Here is a 17,854-nt window from a genome sequence, read left to right as displayed (position 1 = left end):
CATCACTTCCTATGGAAACAGGGGAAGTTCAAAATAGTAATGATAGGGTGACCACGTTTTCAAACCCCGAAATCAGGACCCTTAAGTGTACCGCACGCTCATGCATGCGCACATGTATGTGCTTATGCACGCACCATAGGCGTTTTCATCAGGATGGGGGACAATTATTTCAGTGCTTAGCGCATAGTGACTGCACCTTTAAACACCATGGACGCCTCAGCAAACGAAAAATTATGTTTTGTCTCCAAAAATCCACCAAAACATTCAGATGCGTGGTGCATTGTTTATGTTTTCTGGTTGGGTTAGGTAATAATGAGCGGGACAGAACATGATAAACATCTATGTAAGCGCTGAAAACAAGTATAATACTATTATTATTATTTTAATTGTGGTGGAAACCGGGACAATTTGGTAGTGAATGTTGAAAACCGGGACATTTTAGTGTTTTACAGATATTTGTCGGGACTCGGGACACCCATCTTGAAACCGGGACAATCCCGGACAAACCGGGACAATCCCGGACAAACCGGGACGTCTGGTCACTGTAAGTAATGAGTAAGGTTACCTAACGATATGCTAGCGTTAGCTACCAGGTAACTGAAAAACACCAACTGTATCTTTTTTTTAATTTATATATCTGATGTGATGCTCAGCTAGTGCAAAATCGGTCAAATAACCTCATTCCAGTAACGTTACTTAAATACCACAGGTAATAACGTTACGTACTGTTAAAATTTGTAGGGCAGCAGAAGACGTGGACGTTCATAAATTACCGGCAGAGAGTGGGACTCAGTGTGTGGGGAGTTAGTGTGGCATTTAGCCTTAGCTCAACATAGTTGAGCATGGAGCGCCAGAGCCAATGATTTACCGGGAGCACATGGATGATTTTGGTTCTCATTACTAAACAGGCATACCGACACTAGACAACCTCCCAAAAACGTTTGTTTGTTCCTTTAATGTAAAGATTTCATAAAACCTGGTACATCCAAGGTTTAGGTTACAAACGTTTTCTAGACAATGTTTTCTGTCGATTGTCATTTTTAGACCAAATGATTAGAATAACATCTTTTATGAAATCTCTACGCTAATAGTAAATGTCAAAAAACATTAGAACTGTGGTTAGGGCAGGACCAGGATAATCCATTTATTTTTTTTATGATGGGAAACACATTCGAGAAGTGGGATCTGGGATTTAAACCCATACAGTCCTGGTGTATGGATGGTTTTCTGAGGCTAGCCCACTGAGCAGCTTCACATACCAAGGCAAATTCACAGTTTTGCTTGTGCTCCGAGTACAAATAAAAACAGCATTAAAGTGAATTAAAACATTTATTATTGATTTACTATTTGGCAGTGTAACTCAATACAACAAACAAAGAGTAGGTACTTTTCAGCTATTGTATCTGAAATGTGAGCAGAGGGAATATAAAACGCAGTGTTGCAGTTCAGAGACGGGTTCCAAAACCTCCTCATCAATGTTAATGAGAGAGGAGAAAGTGAACTAGTCTGTTGTTAGAAAACTACAGCGAAGAAAGGTGAACCTACTGATCCTCATCACATGAAGTTGACCCTCCAGGGTTAAATCACTTAAAGCCTTACAAAAGATAATACATATATGACAAAATCAATCAATTCTATACAGGAAATTTGTTTATTCAATTTACACTAAATAACATGATCTATAGGGATACTGTAAAAAGGCATGTATTCCAGCGGTTCTCCAATTTTTCTATCCTGTATCTTTTTATGGATGTTTTCATCAGGAGGCATCGGTGAGGTGGCCCAACACGGCAACTGCTTCAATCTCTACCAGTCCACCCTAGAGAGAGAGAGAGAGGGAGGGAGAGAGGGAGAGAGGGAGAGAGAGAGACAGAGAGAGAGAGAGAGAGAGAGAGAGAGAGTGTGTGAGAGAGAGAGCAACACAGTAAAATATGGTGGTGAGTTTGATTTGATTTGCCTGTAGCTGGTTCAAGTCACCAGAGAATCAGCAGAGAAGGCCAAAAGTCTTCTCAGGTACTCACTCTGGGAAGAGCAGCAACCTGGTAGGCAGCTCTGGCTGGGAAGTTGGAGCTGAAGACTAGAGAGGGCAACACATTAAACAACATAAGGTCAACAACACACTCACACAAACACATACATTTAAAGACACATACACACACACACACAGATGAGCCACTGGCAAGTCAGACAAGTGGTCTGTCTACAAACACTCTCGTGAAAAAACTACATTTTGACATAGCTAGAGACAGTGCCTGAGCTCATGATTTGTGATTAAGAAAGGTGTGTTACAGTTAGTCCGATATATGGGGCCGATCATGGCCTTTTAATAAAAATTGGCCAGTCAGTGTCATCCACCTCCAATATGTTAGATAGGATGCACCTTAATAATCTGCAACATTTTCATATAAATAAATGTCTGTTTTGTTACTCACTATCTTCTCTTTATATTGATTGATATAACACAACAGCGATTCAACCTATACTCAGTACATGAAAGCTTTTACATTTACTGTTCTAAACAGTGCCTAGTAGGTCTTTATCAGGAAAAATCCTCTGGTGCACAGGAAGTGATGCGGTTTGTTTGGAATATATGAAGAAAAACTGGGTAGTTAGCATGAGCAGCGATAGCCACCATGACTGAACAGACAAAGAAGAGCGACACCTACAGAAATGCAAACTTTATCAACAGAAAATCCAAGGAGAAAGACGTCACAGTACTGGACACACTAAACTGAATTACAAAGTCAAATCAAAACAAAAGTAGAAATAAAAACTAAATTGAAACATGCATTTCTACCTTGGTGCACACTGCTCAATATCACATTCTGTCCATATTTGATCTTTATGTGTTCCCATGAGGATTTAGACTTCTAATTAGAGAGTTATAGGATTTCCATGGCTTACACCTACAGCCTCTTCTCTGCATAGAGCCCATTAGACATCAGATGTGGCTTGTTTCCTGCTGTGGAGTTTAAGGCTCAATTCGTTGGCAGCAGCAGCTCAGGTTTCACCCTGCATAGTGACTCAGCACTTCAACAGGGGTCTCTGTACCAGTATACTGACAAAGTCAATGGTTCTCTTTTGGAACAAAGTTTTTCATAATTCTGACTCTGTACTTGGCTTTGCACACTTCCTAAATAAAGCATCCTAAATAAATATGCCAAATTCAAGTATGAGAATTGTCTGAATGTAGATGTATCCTGAAAAGTAAAGTGCGCATACTCTGATTTATGCATCTATAAAATGTAAAGGTACATACGGTTGATAGAAAACGAAGTAGGTAGCCATAGATGAGCACACACAAACAAACAATCTGTAATTGTGCTCTGGTCAACTTTGGGTAAGAATGAGGCCAGTTTTGATCAGACAGCTTCTATGTGCATACAAGTGAAAGAAGTGAAATGTCACCTGTGCAACAAACAATATCTACCTTGTTAATGCAGGCTCTCTGGACTGTGCTGACATCCAATGGACAACATTTGTATTGCAAAATGGAAGTGATTAACCATTGACCAATCACAATTAAACCCATCACAATGAACACTTTATGTTGATTGAAAAGTGTTGAGATATCACTTAATCATTATATTAATAAAGCCACTGTACTTACATTGCTTGTAAACATCATTGACATTGGTGAAGTCATTCATGTCGGCCAACAGCACTGTGGTTTTGACAACTGCGGGAAACAACGACAAATTGCAGGATTAGGCCTGAAAGACGACAGTCGGCCATCATGTGAACTTGCAATGCAAATGCTTTCATTTTCAGATGGTGTCTCTCACCGTTCTCATAACCGCACCCAGCAGCTTTAAGGATTTCACCCATATTCACAAGAGCCTGTTGGAGATTTTATAAGAGTTTGGGAGCATAACACAGACGGGAGATGTTTTTATCTGTTCTTATTATTTTTTAATTTGCAATGTGTTGACAGAAACAGAAGACCAGATGAGGCTCTATCAAGCAGGGCTGAGGTCAATTCCCTTTCAATATAATCAATTAAAAATACAAATAGAAACTGCATTTAATTTTCTTAGGATGAAACATTCAATCTCAGTTCTTAATGAGTTGGATAATAGAAAAACAAATTGAAGATAATAGAAGATAATAGAGGATAATAGAGTGAACTGACGGTGAACTGAAAACAGCCCTTCCATCAAGCAATTACAATCAACTTGTCATTGCAGGAAGTGACTCGATCAGAAACAACTCATAGCAGTTTCCTGTATTTTACTAAGTGCAATTCCCCTGGTTTAATTTCTAATAATTCTGTTTCTAATTTCTTATTTGGAGTCCCAGAAGTGGGGTGTTTGAGGGTCACCTGTCTGGTCTGGGCCTGAACCCCCCCATCCACCAGCTGTCCGCTGGCAGGGTCCATCCCCAGCTGTCCTGAGACGTACATGGTGCGATCGACCACCACCGCCTGGCTGGGAAAGACACAGAGACACGGGATCAGCTATGATGGATTAAAGATTGATTTTCTTCTTTAATGTAGGGTGGGAAGTCCGCTCATGTAGTTTTCTTTGCTGATACAGAAGGAGGGCAGAGGGCTAAAGAGTGAAAAATGAATGCAGAAAATAAAATGAGATGAAAAAGATATGGAACAACACATTATTAAAAAGTGGGCAAAATAAAAAACAATTGTATGAAAGCAAGTCTTATCTGATTTGTCTTTAGCAAGTGTTTATAAGTCTGTGTGTGTTTTAAGAAGTGATTTAGAATACAAATACATAATCATGACATTGTCCTTTAAGGCTAACACCCTGAGGGCAAAGTAAATGATCTACTGCCATCCAGTGGTCAAAGAGTACAACAATACTAAGGCAAAACACATGGTCCAAAAGTTCAGTGTGAGATAAATGTCAAAATGTGGTATCCAGAACATTTCAAATACAAAAAACTAAGCATATTTCCCTGTTGGATTTAATTCGAGTTTAAAGTGCAATCCAAAATCCTGTACTTTGCCCCTTTTTGCGCTTCTCATTTACAGTGAATGTTGCTCCACCTCCATCCACAACTATTGGACAAAAACGGTTCACACCCAAGTGCAATGGAAAAGTGTTATTAAACATGTAGGCTAAATTTTGTCATGTTCACATTGACAAAAATAGCAATATTGATCGTAGTAACTCTTTGAATTAGCCTACAGGATCTCTAACTGTGAATGTTATTTTGACTGCGTATAACTAGTTAAACCCTAACTACGTGTATTAGGCTACTTAACGTGACGAAGTGAGGTTTCACTTCATGATCCAAATCTCCTCTCACCTGTACGGGCCGATAGCTGCAGGAGCTTTCGTCGTATTGATTATCCTCCTGATGATTGCAGCCATTATATTGAGACTTACAGTGTGAATGAAACAAGTGCTACAGTATGTTGCAAGGAAACGACTGGATAAATCAGATGGACCACCACGTCAGAGCTGCTTTACCGTAAATGACCTTGTAGACGTACAGAACATGCTTTTTATGTTGCGTTATTCTCTCAGTGCAGGTATATAGAAAGGTCAAATAGCCTCATAAACAGGACATAATAACAAACGACAAATACATTTCATAAAAGACGTTGGTAGTGTACTGGAAGTTTGCGTTGCGCCGATACACTACATATCCCATGAACACCGCATACCCGGAAGCAAACAAGACGTCAACGTGCATGCGGAAAACTCACATGTTAGCTGGGAAATGTGAGTTCGCTTTAAATTTGGGGCATAGTTTCTGACCTACAGCCGTTATTGCGGAATCTTAAGGTGAATATACGACATGCAATTCTTTTGTATTTATTATTTAAGAAGGTTCTGTATGTGTGCTTTTTCTAATTAAACTAGAACCCCAACTTTAGCGCTATAAACGTAGCTATGTGGCAAATTGGCAATGCATGCCAAGACATTGAAGCTGTTTGGGATGTCAAAGTCACAGGTCCAGTAAAACATTCAGCAAGCCTGGCTGCTGGAAGTAAAAAAAAAAAAAAGTGTTTCTTTTTTTTCCTCAGAAAATGTCTGCAGCTAAACATAAGATGCGGGAGAAGAAGCTGAGAAATCAGCCGGCTAGTGTGCAGTATTCGTCTTCTCCCGCCGTCAATGTGAAGAGCATCCCACAGAATGGAGGAGACAACCCGGTCTCCGGTACCCCGCCTTCTTGTTTATCTGTTATGGTCTATTATTTCTCTGCTTCTGTTTCTCTTGTGCTCCTCTATCTGCCCCCACACCCTTGTATTTCTTTCTATGGCCTCTCTCCTCTCTCTCTCTCTCTCTCTCTCTCTCTCTCTCTCTCTCTCTCTGCATGCACAACGTTTCAGAGGGATCAGCACATTTCAGCCTGTGCATCCTGCCCTTTGTCAGAGTCAGTGTAACTTTTCCCTGTCTCTTTCCTCTGGACCCATATTGCGTGATTTGATTACATTTACCAGAGGGGTGTTTAAAAAGCTGAAAGCTAAAATTCTCTAAAATATGTACAGAAAACCATACCACACAGGTATTATAGGAAACTATACCCAAGTAGCACAGGAAAGCCAAAATTCCCATGGTGAATTCTCCTAAAAACACACACTCAGAGTATTGCAGCAAAACAGCTCAAGTATGGTAAAGTAGGAACATGTGGTGCTTTACATAGGATTGTTTTTGTTGTCTGGTTTCCCTACAATCCATTGTTAACAAGGCAAGTGCATATGAATATGATAACAAAGACAATGCCAGCTTTTTTCATCTCCCCCTCTGAGAGTCGTCAGGTGGATTAGTGAGCTAGACAGCAGGGTGACCTCTGACCTCTCCACAGAAGGGGGGGAAGCAAGAAGAGCATTTCCTTACAGGGAATAATATAGTACCACATTCTTATCATTAGACATGATGGGCCTGGAATGACAAAGTAATGATCTTCCTAAAGGTCCATCTGCACCGAGGCAGAGGAACCCTCACCATCAGGGTGGATGGGTCCGCGGACACCAGAAAGACGGTGGAGGCTACGCCAAGGAGATGCCCAAGCATATCACTGGTAAAGGCACACTCTTACTCATACACATGCATACATCACTGTAGTTTAATGACTTTTGTACTGATTGATTACATAAATGAATGCACTACGCCCTGTGTGATTACCCAATAAGAAATCATGATAGCTTGGGATATTTTTTTCACCCTTCAAGTAAACAATCAGTGTAATTCAATTGAGGATGCAATAAGGCATGAGTGGAAGCAACCCATTATCAAATTGCTTATCAGAGACAAATGCAGTGTCACTGTCAGATTAGACAATTAAAATTCAGTCCCACTACCTCCCTTCCCCACCCCCGACCCGACCCAGCCGCAGCGTTTGCCAGGGCCAGGGCGGCGGAGGTGAGCGCCATGCTGAAAGCCGTCACCAAGACCACGGGCAGCTGCCATGTGTTCGGAGCCCTGCCCAAACACATGAGGAGGAGGGCCATGAGCCACAACACCAAGAGGCTGCCCTGCAGGCTGAGGGACGTGGCCAACAGGATGGTAAACATCAGAGCGCATGCATGAATGAATACACACTCGCACACCTTTTCTCTCACATGCGTCTTTCAGAGATAGTCTCCTCTTATATATATATATTTTTTTGTCACGTATTCTCTTGTTCCATACACACACTCTACCTTCCTCTTCACATTATCTCCCATTACACCCCCAGTGACATTTCTGTTGTCCCCCTCTTCCTCCTCCTCCTCCTCCTCCAGCGGGAGAAGAGCTTGAAGGCCGGCCAGAAGAAGAAGAAAGAACAGGCCAAGAACAAGAGCCGCAAGGCCCGCCGCCGGCATGGGAATCTGCTGCTGGAGTTCAACCGGCGCCAGAGGAAGAACATGTGGCTGGAGACGCACATTTGGCACGCCAAGCGCTTCCACATGCTGAAAAAGTGGGGCTACTGCCTCGGGGACAGACCCACCTACAAATGCTACCGCCCCTGTTACAGGGCCATGAGCAGCCACTGCCTGCTGCAGGTAAAGGATGGGACCATACGGAAAGGGAGTGTGTTTGTGTGTGCGTTTCATGAAGCATTGTATGCATTCAGTGGTGTAAACATTCAGAAAGTTGCAGATGGGATATGTAAGTGACATTACATTGTTACATTTACTTTATGAATTTAGGATTGTAAATTAAGCCATCTGCCATTGAAATCAGCTTAACCTTTTTGTTTGTCTCCATCCAGGACCTTTCTTACTACTGCTGCATAGAGCTACAGGGGGAGGAAGACAAGCTGCTAGCTTCTCTGTCACAGCTGACCAGCAAGGAGGCAGGTGAGAAAATGCCCCAATCCAACCACAGATACTTGGGGTTCCTCTTTCTTCACTATCCCCTCAAAAATACTGGACCAGTATTTTAATATTTTAGAACTATTTTGTCCCTCTGATTCTTTCTTATATTCCCATGTATCGTATATTTTTAACTTTCAGAATTTGAGTGCTTAGGTGGGACTAGTTTTTATTTATCTGTTCAAAATCATTCAACCTGACCAGACATCCTTAAATCAGCACGTCCATTCTCAGAAACTTGACTCTATACTCTGAGAAAATACATGAGTGTAGTTTGAATAGTAAGAGTAGTAAGCATAGCGGTGTGTATTTCCAGGTCCTACGTTTGCTGCAGCGCTGTCCCTGGCAGGGCGAAGGCAAGGCAGTGTGGTGGTGTACAGAGCAGGACAGTACCCCTCCCAGCCCCTGGGCCCTGTCACCTTCCTCTGGAGACCCCGCTCACAGGCCTCAGCCCATAGACAGCTGTGGATCTGGGCTCATCCCACTCTCAAACAGGTACGGCACGTTTTTAAAGCTTCAGTCTGCAGCTGAAATTTGAAAATGCTCGGAATGTAGTATTCTGCTTGACAATACTATGTCTTTTTTGACTATCCAGAAGTTGATTCTAAATTAATTTTGGGGTGAAAGTTGAATTTTTAAAGCACATTTGATATTAGTAATCATTAGAAGCACAAGGTTAGCTAACTCCAGAAACTGTGTGCTTCTTCCAGGACCTTCTCCTTGAGTTGCAAAGTGTGTGCCAGTGTTGTGAGGCTGTTCTCCCACCAGTTGCTCCGGTGGTCACGCTTGCAGAGCTCGTTCCCTCTGTAGAGCCAGAACTAAAGCCTGAAAACCCCCCTGAGGCCAAGCAGACGCCTGGGACCAAGAGGAAGCGGAGCTGTAAGGATGCCGATGGACCTCCAGCCAAGAAGATCCTGGGTGACGGAACCAGATCTCCCACCACCCCTGTTACCTGGAAGTCCAGCTCAACTGGAATAGTTATAAAGTTAGTAAAGTGTCTGAATTTGATTTGGATGCCAACTGAGCCAACTTTGGCCTGAGTTAATACTTTCCATTGCATATATTGCACTAAAAACCTTTATTTGCAAGTTGTGTATTTCGTTCCTGGTTCTTTTGCAGTGATCTCACGATGGAGATTGTACGCTATCGTCTGATTGGACCACAGTCCCATTCTGTTCTGACAGAAACTTTGGAAGCCGCCACAGACTGTGATGTAAGAATTACAGTGTTATCAACATAGAAAGCAGAGAGCCACTGAAAATATGTTTACATCTAACACTGACAGACTGTTTTCTGTGTGATTTCAGGCAATGAGCAAATCCCAGCCATCCTCCCTTTGGTGGCCTGAGCACTGCAAAGACGAGAGCAAGATGAGCCTCCATCGACAACAAGCTGATGCTTTTCACATACTGAAAGGTTGGTTGCTTATTCTTTATTCCTCAGCTCGAGTCAAAGCATTATGATTTTAATTATTTTTTTGTCTCATAATGTTTCTTTTTTCCTGTATGCATGTACAGTACATGCTTTTCTATCTAACCATGACTGTGTCTTCTCTCCAGGCATCTATTCCACAGGAGAGGTGGCCTCAGGCACAGTGCTGGGTCTGACAGTAGATGATCCCAGGCTGACTCTACCAAAAAAGAAGGGCAAAGCGTTGCCCAACGTTAAGCAGGCACAAGGTAAAATCTGACCTAGCAGACATTGGGCAGATATAAAGGGACAGAAAAATCATAGATCATCTTCTCAGAAGTTTGTCACTCAACAATTATCTTTTCATATCATATTTTCAATGTTTCCCAAAGTTTCATTCTGTGCTCTCCCCCTCAAGCACATCGGTCATCAGTCATATAGTTTGCAATCTTAGCTAATTTAACATGCAGTGCTTGATATGTGTCTGGGGAAACCTGGCCATTAAATAAGAAAACAAATGTGTTTTAGTTGAACACAGAATCGGTGTGTTGTTTCTGGTCCTGAGGCTGTTTGAATGAGTACTCATCTGGTTCTGTGCTCCAGGGGAGCCTCTGCCTGGCCATGCAGATGTCCCAGGTTCGAATCCTGGCAGGACCCTGTACTCAAAACACACCTTCAGTGACGGACTACACTGCTGATTATGAGGAGGAGACATTTAAAGATCATTCCAGTTATTCTCAGCCTGGTCCTTATTTTCCTAGATTTTGCCATCATGCCTCTCTCAGTTTGCAGGGAGCGCTGCTCTCCAATACAGTCCGGTTGGGCAAAGGGAAACTCAGACAGTGTGACAAAAAGTGATTAAAATGCCCTTTCAGCACAATAACACTCACACTGCAGTTACACATCTTTAAATAGCTGTCATCGAACAATTATTACATTTAATTTATATATATCTAATATTCCATTTGAAACTTACCGTTGCTCACACACTTCCTTATTTACTTGGCTGGTTGCCAGTTTTCCAAAGTGTTCAGGTGATATTGGATGAAGCAAAAAAACAGGATTTCGTTACTTCAATTTGAAAGCGTTCATGTGTTTAACTTGTTGGAACACTCACATCCAAAATCATTTGTATTTATGAAATTAAAATCAACCATAAACATACTACAGCAGACTTTCCTTGCTTTTCGTAAGTAATTTGATCAGAATCGATCGGCATTATAGCAAAACCTAGGAAAATAAGGCTCAGGTTGAATTACCCTTATAATTTGTGTTAGAATTGGGATTACAACACATGCAGAGAACGAGTCGGTGACATCTAATTCACAAAACACTGAATAACTCTCACTTGTAGCACTTGGGTCATACTCCCAATGCTCTGACAACTCTGTCTCCTCCTCACTCTTCCTCCTGGGATTTTTTTTAAGTAGGAGAACAGAGGGAGGCGTCACTGATTTCATGGGAGATATTCACAGTGGGATTTTTTTTAACTGAGCTGCTCAATGGTTGACCTACATAGGGTTAAAAGCATACAGTTGCACAATTGTACCTCCAAAGTCTGAATCCCTTTACAGCCAGACCCGGGCCAGTTGCAAAGTATTCATTGTATTTATTTTAGTTTTCTACACGGGTGGAGTTCAGGGTGTCGTGGAGGGTAAACATACCTAAACTCTGTTTTCCCATCGTTTTATTTGCAGAATCATGTTTACCCTCCTTTCATAGCTATAGTAAATAGTATCAAACTGTAGTAAAGTATATGACAATAGAGTCTTCTTTTAAGGGAACAAAAATGCTTTATTTCAATTTTTCTTTTGTTTATATTGGTGGCTGTTTGTAGCTTTATAATGATCATTATACAACAGTGTACCCACCTTTTTATTTATTTATTTATTTATTTATTCCCTTTATTTTACCAGGTAGGTTATTGAGAACACATTCTCTTTTACAATAACGACCTGCAATAACAACCTTTATTTACCACTACATCACTGGTAGGCTTTACTGACAATTCTGATAGTGCCAGGTAAGCTTTAAATCACAAAAAAACATACATTACAGTAAATTCTCCTCTCCTCCCCCTCTTCAAGCAGCATTGTACAGAAGTCTTCCTCCTCACTCATACTTCTTAGTGGCTCAAGCCCGACACTGAGGCTAGTCATACAGGAGCATGCCACGTGTGCTGTGTGTCTCTTTCCAGAGGTGGATGAGGAGAAGAGGAAGGAGCTGGTGTTGCGCGGGGTGCCAGAACACTGTTGTCAGAGTTTCCTGTGGGAGCAGTCTGTCCGCGACAACGTCACCTACAACAAGATATCAGAGCAGGTACCTCATCATGAATTTACTACCGGAACGTCACACATCATAAATAATTGTACCTCTAGTTTTCACTCTCCTTGTGCTGTATATATTTTTGTATTTGGGTTTTTTGAAGACTGATACCGATATTTTTATACTGAAGCTGCCAATGGATGATATATTGTGCTGATACTTAGTATCTTAAAACGTGACAATTTTCATACCCCCAAAATTCAGTGTTTCTGCCAGAATTGTATTGTTGTGAGGGTGGAAAAGCCTCTGAAACAGCATTTACACCATCATGGGACAAATACTCCCACTGAAACCCAGAGAAATGAAATTGTTTGCAGCACCTTACTGCAGGGTGACCCACCCCACCTATTCAGAGAGGAATCTCTTGGATACATTAGGGCTTTAAATAAAGAATTAGTTCACCAACAAACTATTACTGAACAAATAAATTAATAAATATAATGTGCAAAGAAAATAACATTTCACTGCAGGTTTTACAGACTGTTTTTATGTAGCTGTGGTCAGGGAGGTGAACCATCATCATTTCATCGCTGGATGACACTGACACACCAATATCCAGTTTTTGATAAAAGGCCAATATCGCCTATATATCGGTCTAACCCTACTCTATACCCTTGTATGTCTGAAAGCACAGTCGTCCTTAGATGTCATCTCCTCTACAGGAGTTGAACCGCATGAGGAGCGAGGTACTGGTGCCAGGCTCCAGGCTGAGCCCCACTCCTCTGCAGGGCCGAGTCCCCCTCCTGCTGGTTCACCAGCCTGGGAAGCAGGTGGGACAGGAGATGAGCTCCTGGGGCGCTGGATGGGACCTGCTGCTCCCCAAGGGCTGGGGCATGGCCTTCTGGGTCCCACTGGTAGGTAGCAGGGACAGATTGTTGTCTGGTGGCATTTTTTGTCCCCCACCAAAGGGGGGACTATGGATCGGTCTCCGTCCGTTCGTTTGTTCGTTCGTTAGTTAGTCACACTGTAATGTTGACTTTGTGCCGCTAGGGGGCAGCATTGACAATGAATGGGGACTCAGTGGTAAAGCAATCCAGTTAAAGTTATCATAGGTAACATAATAGTCTACTCACACTACACACTTGGAGACATCAGACTGGGTTGATGTGTTGAAGTGAGAGTCAATGGAGAATTTTTGGGCAAACCTGTAACCACAAGACACTAGTTATTGTACAGTTGTTGGACTGTTGTACTGTTATTGCACTCATCACTGCACTACCACTGTGCCGTCAGTGTTGACTACTTATATCTTATTACCACTTACCTACTGTGCAATACCATATATCACTTATCATTTAGCATTTATATTACTCATAACACTCACGCTCCTGGTGTTGTATGTTATATTGTATATTGTATTATAAATTGTATTGTAGTGTACATTGTGTAATGTACGGATTGTATTTATTGCGTATTGTAGTTCTTATATTTTGCACTGTATTGAGTAAAAACTACATTTCAAGATATAACTTGTAAGCCTTATTCTGAGGAGAGTAGGCAACAGAAATATATGGTCAATCTGTCCTTTCATTGTCCCATACGAAAATGCTTATACAATTTCACTCATATTTCAAGTACACTCAGCAATCACTGACTGACCCAAGGGTGGAACTACATCACTGGTGGGGGACAACATGTTTACTATTTGCTTGTATTATATGTTTTAATTTCCTCCAGGAATTAGCAATTTTGGAATCGCCACAATGTTTTGTTTTTTTTGGCAAATTTCCCTGCAATAATCACAGAAACTTTTATAAAATTGCAAAGGGACTGTCTTTTAGGATTTCTCTGCTTGTCTGGAAATGTATGGAAAGTGAATTTGATCATTTACAGCTTTTCAAAAGTTGGGTATTCCACAAAAGTCTGGAAAACATACTGATGCTAAGGCCTAATACACATACTGTATAACTTAACTTCCCATATCATGTAGTGGTGTAGCCATTATCATTTCCCAAATTGTGATATTTGCTCTTATGGACAGTAATAATCAGCTTTAGAGTGATACGGCCTGGTATACTGTATATTGCCCAGTGTACATCACACTGAACACCAAGCAAAATCTTGAAACCAGTCAGAAAATTAAGGTCTGGAGAAATTATGGCATTATAAAATGAAAAATAGCTAGGAATCCTTGTCTTTTAGGTCTTTTAGCCATTTGTATTATTCAGCTGCATTGTCCACATTTTAGTGCAGTTCCATTTTGTTTGATCAAGCGTTGTGAAAATGCTAATTGTACCTAAAGGCAGAATCACTTGAAATTTGTAGGCGGACTGGATGCCCTCAGGTTTGCTTTAATTGTTATAGTCACTTGACTTCCAATGTGTTTTTGTGTTTGATCCTCATGTTTGATCCTCATATTTACCCCTCTGTGCCTTATTTCTCCCTCTGCTAGGTATACAGAGGCGTTCGTATCGGTGGGCTGAAGATGAGTCTGAAACACTCCCAGAACAAAGGAGCTCCCCACTTCCCCCACGATTACCCAGACTGCCCTGCAGGCGTTCAGTTCCAGGAGGAGCAGGAGGCAGAACTCCTGGACAAGTTCAAAAGGTCAGCTGAACATTAAACATGGCCAAAACAAGCTCGGAGCCTCCAAAGTGGTGATGTTGTGTGTGTGAATGTAAAAGAGCTGCTCACATTATTTCAGATATTAGAAATATATTTGACTACTCTTGTTAAGGACTGTTGACAGTGGGGCCATCCACTGCAGTCCTGAGCGTTTGCATGTCATGTTAGATTATTTGAGAATATGACTGGTATGTCATATGGAATTCATCTTGACTTGTTGATGGAAAATGGTCTCTTCAGATCCTGCTCAAAATATTGGTCCATTTTACTGTTGGACCTGTTTATAACAATATATTTAAACCACTGGCGAACCTCAGAATACACTTTAAACTCAGGTTTTGCTGTTACATGCTGCCAGTTTTTGTATCAACAGGCTGTTTCTGAGCGGGAAAAAAAAGTCTTCAGTGAAATAAACAAAGCAAATAAATTAAGAAAGCCGATAATAGGACCATCTTGGCAATATAGGGGACGCTTTATTCAAGTTTCAGAAAGGACTTTTAAGTGTTAACTTCATGGCTGGGTTTGATATGATCAGTGCCAGAATAACCCAATTGTTTGCATTCCAAGTTACCCAAAAATATCTGTATGACTGTACAGTCGTCTGCCTGGACTTTTTACTGCAGTATACGTAGCTCACAGCTGAAGCTGTAAGACTGTCAGTGGATTAGGGGGTTTGATAGAGAGCACTCCACAGCTTTGACCCCAGTTAATTTCCATTATGAAGATCTTTGCCACCATGCAGATGAGATGGTAATAAGGCTGCGTGCTGCTCATTCTCCATTACCCACTGTTCAGCAGTCATGATTTGTTACATAAATTGGCAGGGTTGCCCCAACAGTTTGACAAGGGTTTGACCCTCTGACCTCTTCTGTAGGCGTCCGCCTGCCAAAAGGACCAATTATATAAAACATGGCTGTCTGGCTCCATTCCGTTGCCCATGGCAACAGCTGGCCGAGGAGTGGGAGCTTATCATGAGGGAAGGAGGAGAGGAGGGAAGAGGACACGACCAGACCCAAACCGCCATACAGACGAACACACTGACGGCAGAGGAAGTGACATCACATCGGGATGTCGCCATAACAACGCCACAGAGCAGCTTCACTGTGCTGAGGTACATGAATGTACTTTTGTTTTTTTTACGTTCATGCTATGTTTGTGATTTATTGATTCAAACTGAAGATTTATGCTTTTTAGATCTACCCCCTTGTCTGTCACTGTGAAAATCAAGGCAGATGAATTTGTGCATTTTTTAAAAAGCGCACCCTCTGCAGGTTTGCTCCAAGGTCCCTTCACACATTTGGTTAACATCCTGTGCACCTAAATCAAACTTCTAACAATATTAATGCAATTGACTTTTAAAAGTCCCTTGAGCAGAAATGTGCACAGATTTTGGCCTTTGAGCAGTAATCATCACTTACGTTTTTCTTTTTTTTGTTATGAGACCCGAGTGCAGCATTTGACAGGCCTGATGCATGGCACTGCTCCAGTCTACCTCCCTTTCATCATAATGTCCCTGATGAGAATACCCAAAGTACATCCAGCCTTAAATTGCTGTAATACATCACAGAGATTAGTAGAGGGGAAGAGTTGCATCTATCCTCATAAAAACATCACAGTAGCTTTGAGTAATGGCTGGCTTTATGAGCAAAAAATTGGATTGATTTTACTGTCTATTGGCTGCCTTTTTATTTTCAGCATTAGGAATTGCAAAATGTTACATAACAAGAATGTCCCGTCTCTCAGGCCACTTAATGGGGTCAATGAAAAATGTAAAGTTTTTATTTTAAAAATTAATTAGATTGGTTGTTTCTATGCTTCCCAGGAACAGAAAGTCTCTGAGGCTGCTCTCCGGTTGGTGCAGACCCACTTCCTCAAAAGGTCAAAGGTCGCGTCGTGCGGGGGAGGTCCCGCCTCTTGACCGGTCATCCGTGACATCGTTCCTCTCGGCCCATGGGAAGAGTCTGGTGTGGGTGCGTCTCTCGCTGCTGTCGAAGGGCAAGCCGGAGCTCCACGCCCTCGTGTGTGTGCCAACCCCGGAGGACCTGAAGCTGCAGCACAAAGAGCCCGGCTGCAGCGGACCGCAGGAGCCCCCCCACAGAGACCACTTCAAAAGCAGAATCAAACGCCGCAGGAAGGGCTCCAACAAAGCTGCTACATCCTCCTCTTCTGTTAAGCCTGAGGGCAAAGGATCAGACCCTTCCTCTGCCTCTAACCCCATCCCAACCCAAACCCCTGATCCCATCTCTGCCACCTCCATCACCCCAGCCAGTCAGACCTCCACTTCAAGCCTCACTCCAGCTAAAGACCTCAAATCCTCCTCCCCATCTTCCTCAGATCTCATCCTAGGACTGTGGCCCGATCCTCTGCCTAGCGTCAGCTCTCACTGCTCCCGGGTGACGCTAGGCTGGGTGACCCAGGGGGACTTCTCTCTGTCCGCTGGCTGTGGGGAGGCTCTAGGGTTTGTCAGCCTCGCCGGCCTCCTTAACACCCTCCTCAACCAGCCAGTGGAGCGTAGAGGTACGGTGCTGCTACGCAACCCCACCTCCCTCCAGTACCGCTTGGCTAAAATCAACATAGAGGTCTGACGTCAACATCTGAGCCTACGCAGCGGGACTCCATTTCCCAAAAGAGTCAAGTTAATGGAGAAAGGTCATCTCAGGGCTGAGGCTGTTTTGGGAAACCTGGCCCAGGCCTGAAGTCACATCAAGAAGTGGTTGCATGATGCTTTATTTCACAAAGTGATCTGACAAAAACCTTGTGCCTTGAGCATTGCTTCCTTGCATTGTGCCATCATCTTCTATACAGTGTTGGCTGGGAGGCTTACTGACTTGCATGGAACTTTACTGTATCTACAGGCTAGCTGGTGGCATTATTGGAAAAGTGAATCTTTAGTTGTGCATATTACACTGGGAAGAGACATCCTGAGTGTTTCAGTTGGATAAGGTTGGTTGTGTTTTTGTTTTCACATGAATGCCTTTCTGTCACAGAGAGGGAAGCTCCACAAAGTGGGGTTGAGATCAGTTGGCTACTGAATTAAAACCTTGGTTTTCTGTTTTGATTACAAAAGATAAGCTCAAGCTTTTAGGGAATGCATTTTCTTTTGTTCAAAGTAAGCTGGTGTAATACTTATCCTGCACCCCTCTGCATTCAGGCTAATGATGCTGAGAGTATTTATGTTCATTCTTGGTTCTAACAAGGTAAATCAGTGGGTTTGAATTTCAGAAATGTGTCAGATTCTGTTTGAAAAATTCTGTATTCCTTCCTGAGCCATTGCATTAAAGAGTTCTT

At 42.3% G+C, this 17,854-nt stretch overlaps 2 protein-coding genes across 2 annotated transcripts; one reads left to right on the top strand and one right to left on the bottom strand.

Annotated features, from left to right (window-relative positions):
• Positions 1–1,251: 1,251 nt before the first annotated feature.
• On the bottom strand, positions 1,252–5,396 carry LOC139656751 (2-iminobutanoate/2-iminopropanoate deaminase-like). Its single transcript, XM_071534367.1, has 6 exons — positions 5,269–5,396; positions 4,322–4,427; positions 3,786–3,840; positions 3,611–3,679; positions 2,022–2,077; positions 1,252–1,819 (listed from the first exon to the last, which is right to left on the bottom strand). Exons 1-6 carry the CDS (start codon positions 5,331–5,333, stop codon positions 1,760–1,762), a joined length of 411 nt encoding a protein of 136 aa, XP_071390468.1. The 5' UTR covers positions 5,334–5,396; the 3' UTR covers positions 1,252–1,759.
• Positions 5,397–5,666: 270 nt separating this feature from the next.
• Positions 5,667–17,213, top strand: pop1 (POP1 homolog, ribonuclease P/MRP subunit). Its single transcript, XM_071534358.1, has 16 exons — positions 5,667–5,750; positions 5,993–6,125; positions 6,883–6,990; positions 7,300–7,475; positions 7,694–7,954; positions 8,164–8,251; positions 8,583–8,761; positions 8,977–9,251; positions 9,386–9,479; positions 9,574–9,682; positions 9,826–9,945; positions 11,874–11,995; positions 12,664–12,855; positions 14,394–14,548; positions 15,441–15,677; positions 16,389–17,213. Exons 2-16 carry the CDS (start codon positions 5,996–5,998, stop codon positions 17,149–17,151), a joined length of 3,009 nt encoding a protein of 1,002 aa, XP_071390459.1. The 5' UTR covers positions 5,667–5,750; positions 5,993–5,995; the 3' UTR covers positions 17,152–17,213.
• Positions 17,214–17,854: the final 641 nt, after the last annotated feature.

This window comes from Centroberyx affinis, unplaced genomic scaffold (genome assembly GCF_046629955.1).
Source record: "Centroberyx affinis isolate AG114_WGS23_722 - 3 ecotype Tasmania unplaced genomic scaffold, CSIRO-AGI_Caff_v1 ptg002522l_1, whole genome shotgun sequence".
Taxonomy (NCBI): domain Eukaryota; kingdom Metazoa; phylum Chordata; class Actinopteri; order Beryciformes; family Berycidae; genus Centroberyx; species Centroberyx affinis.
This window is presented reverse-complemented; position numbering and strand designations above follow the sequence as displayed.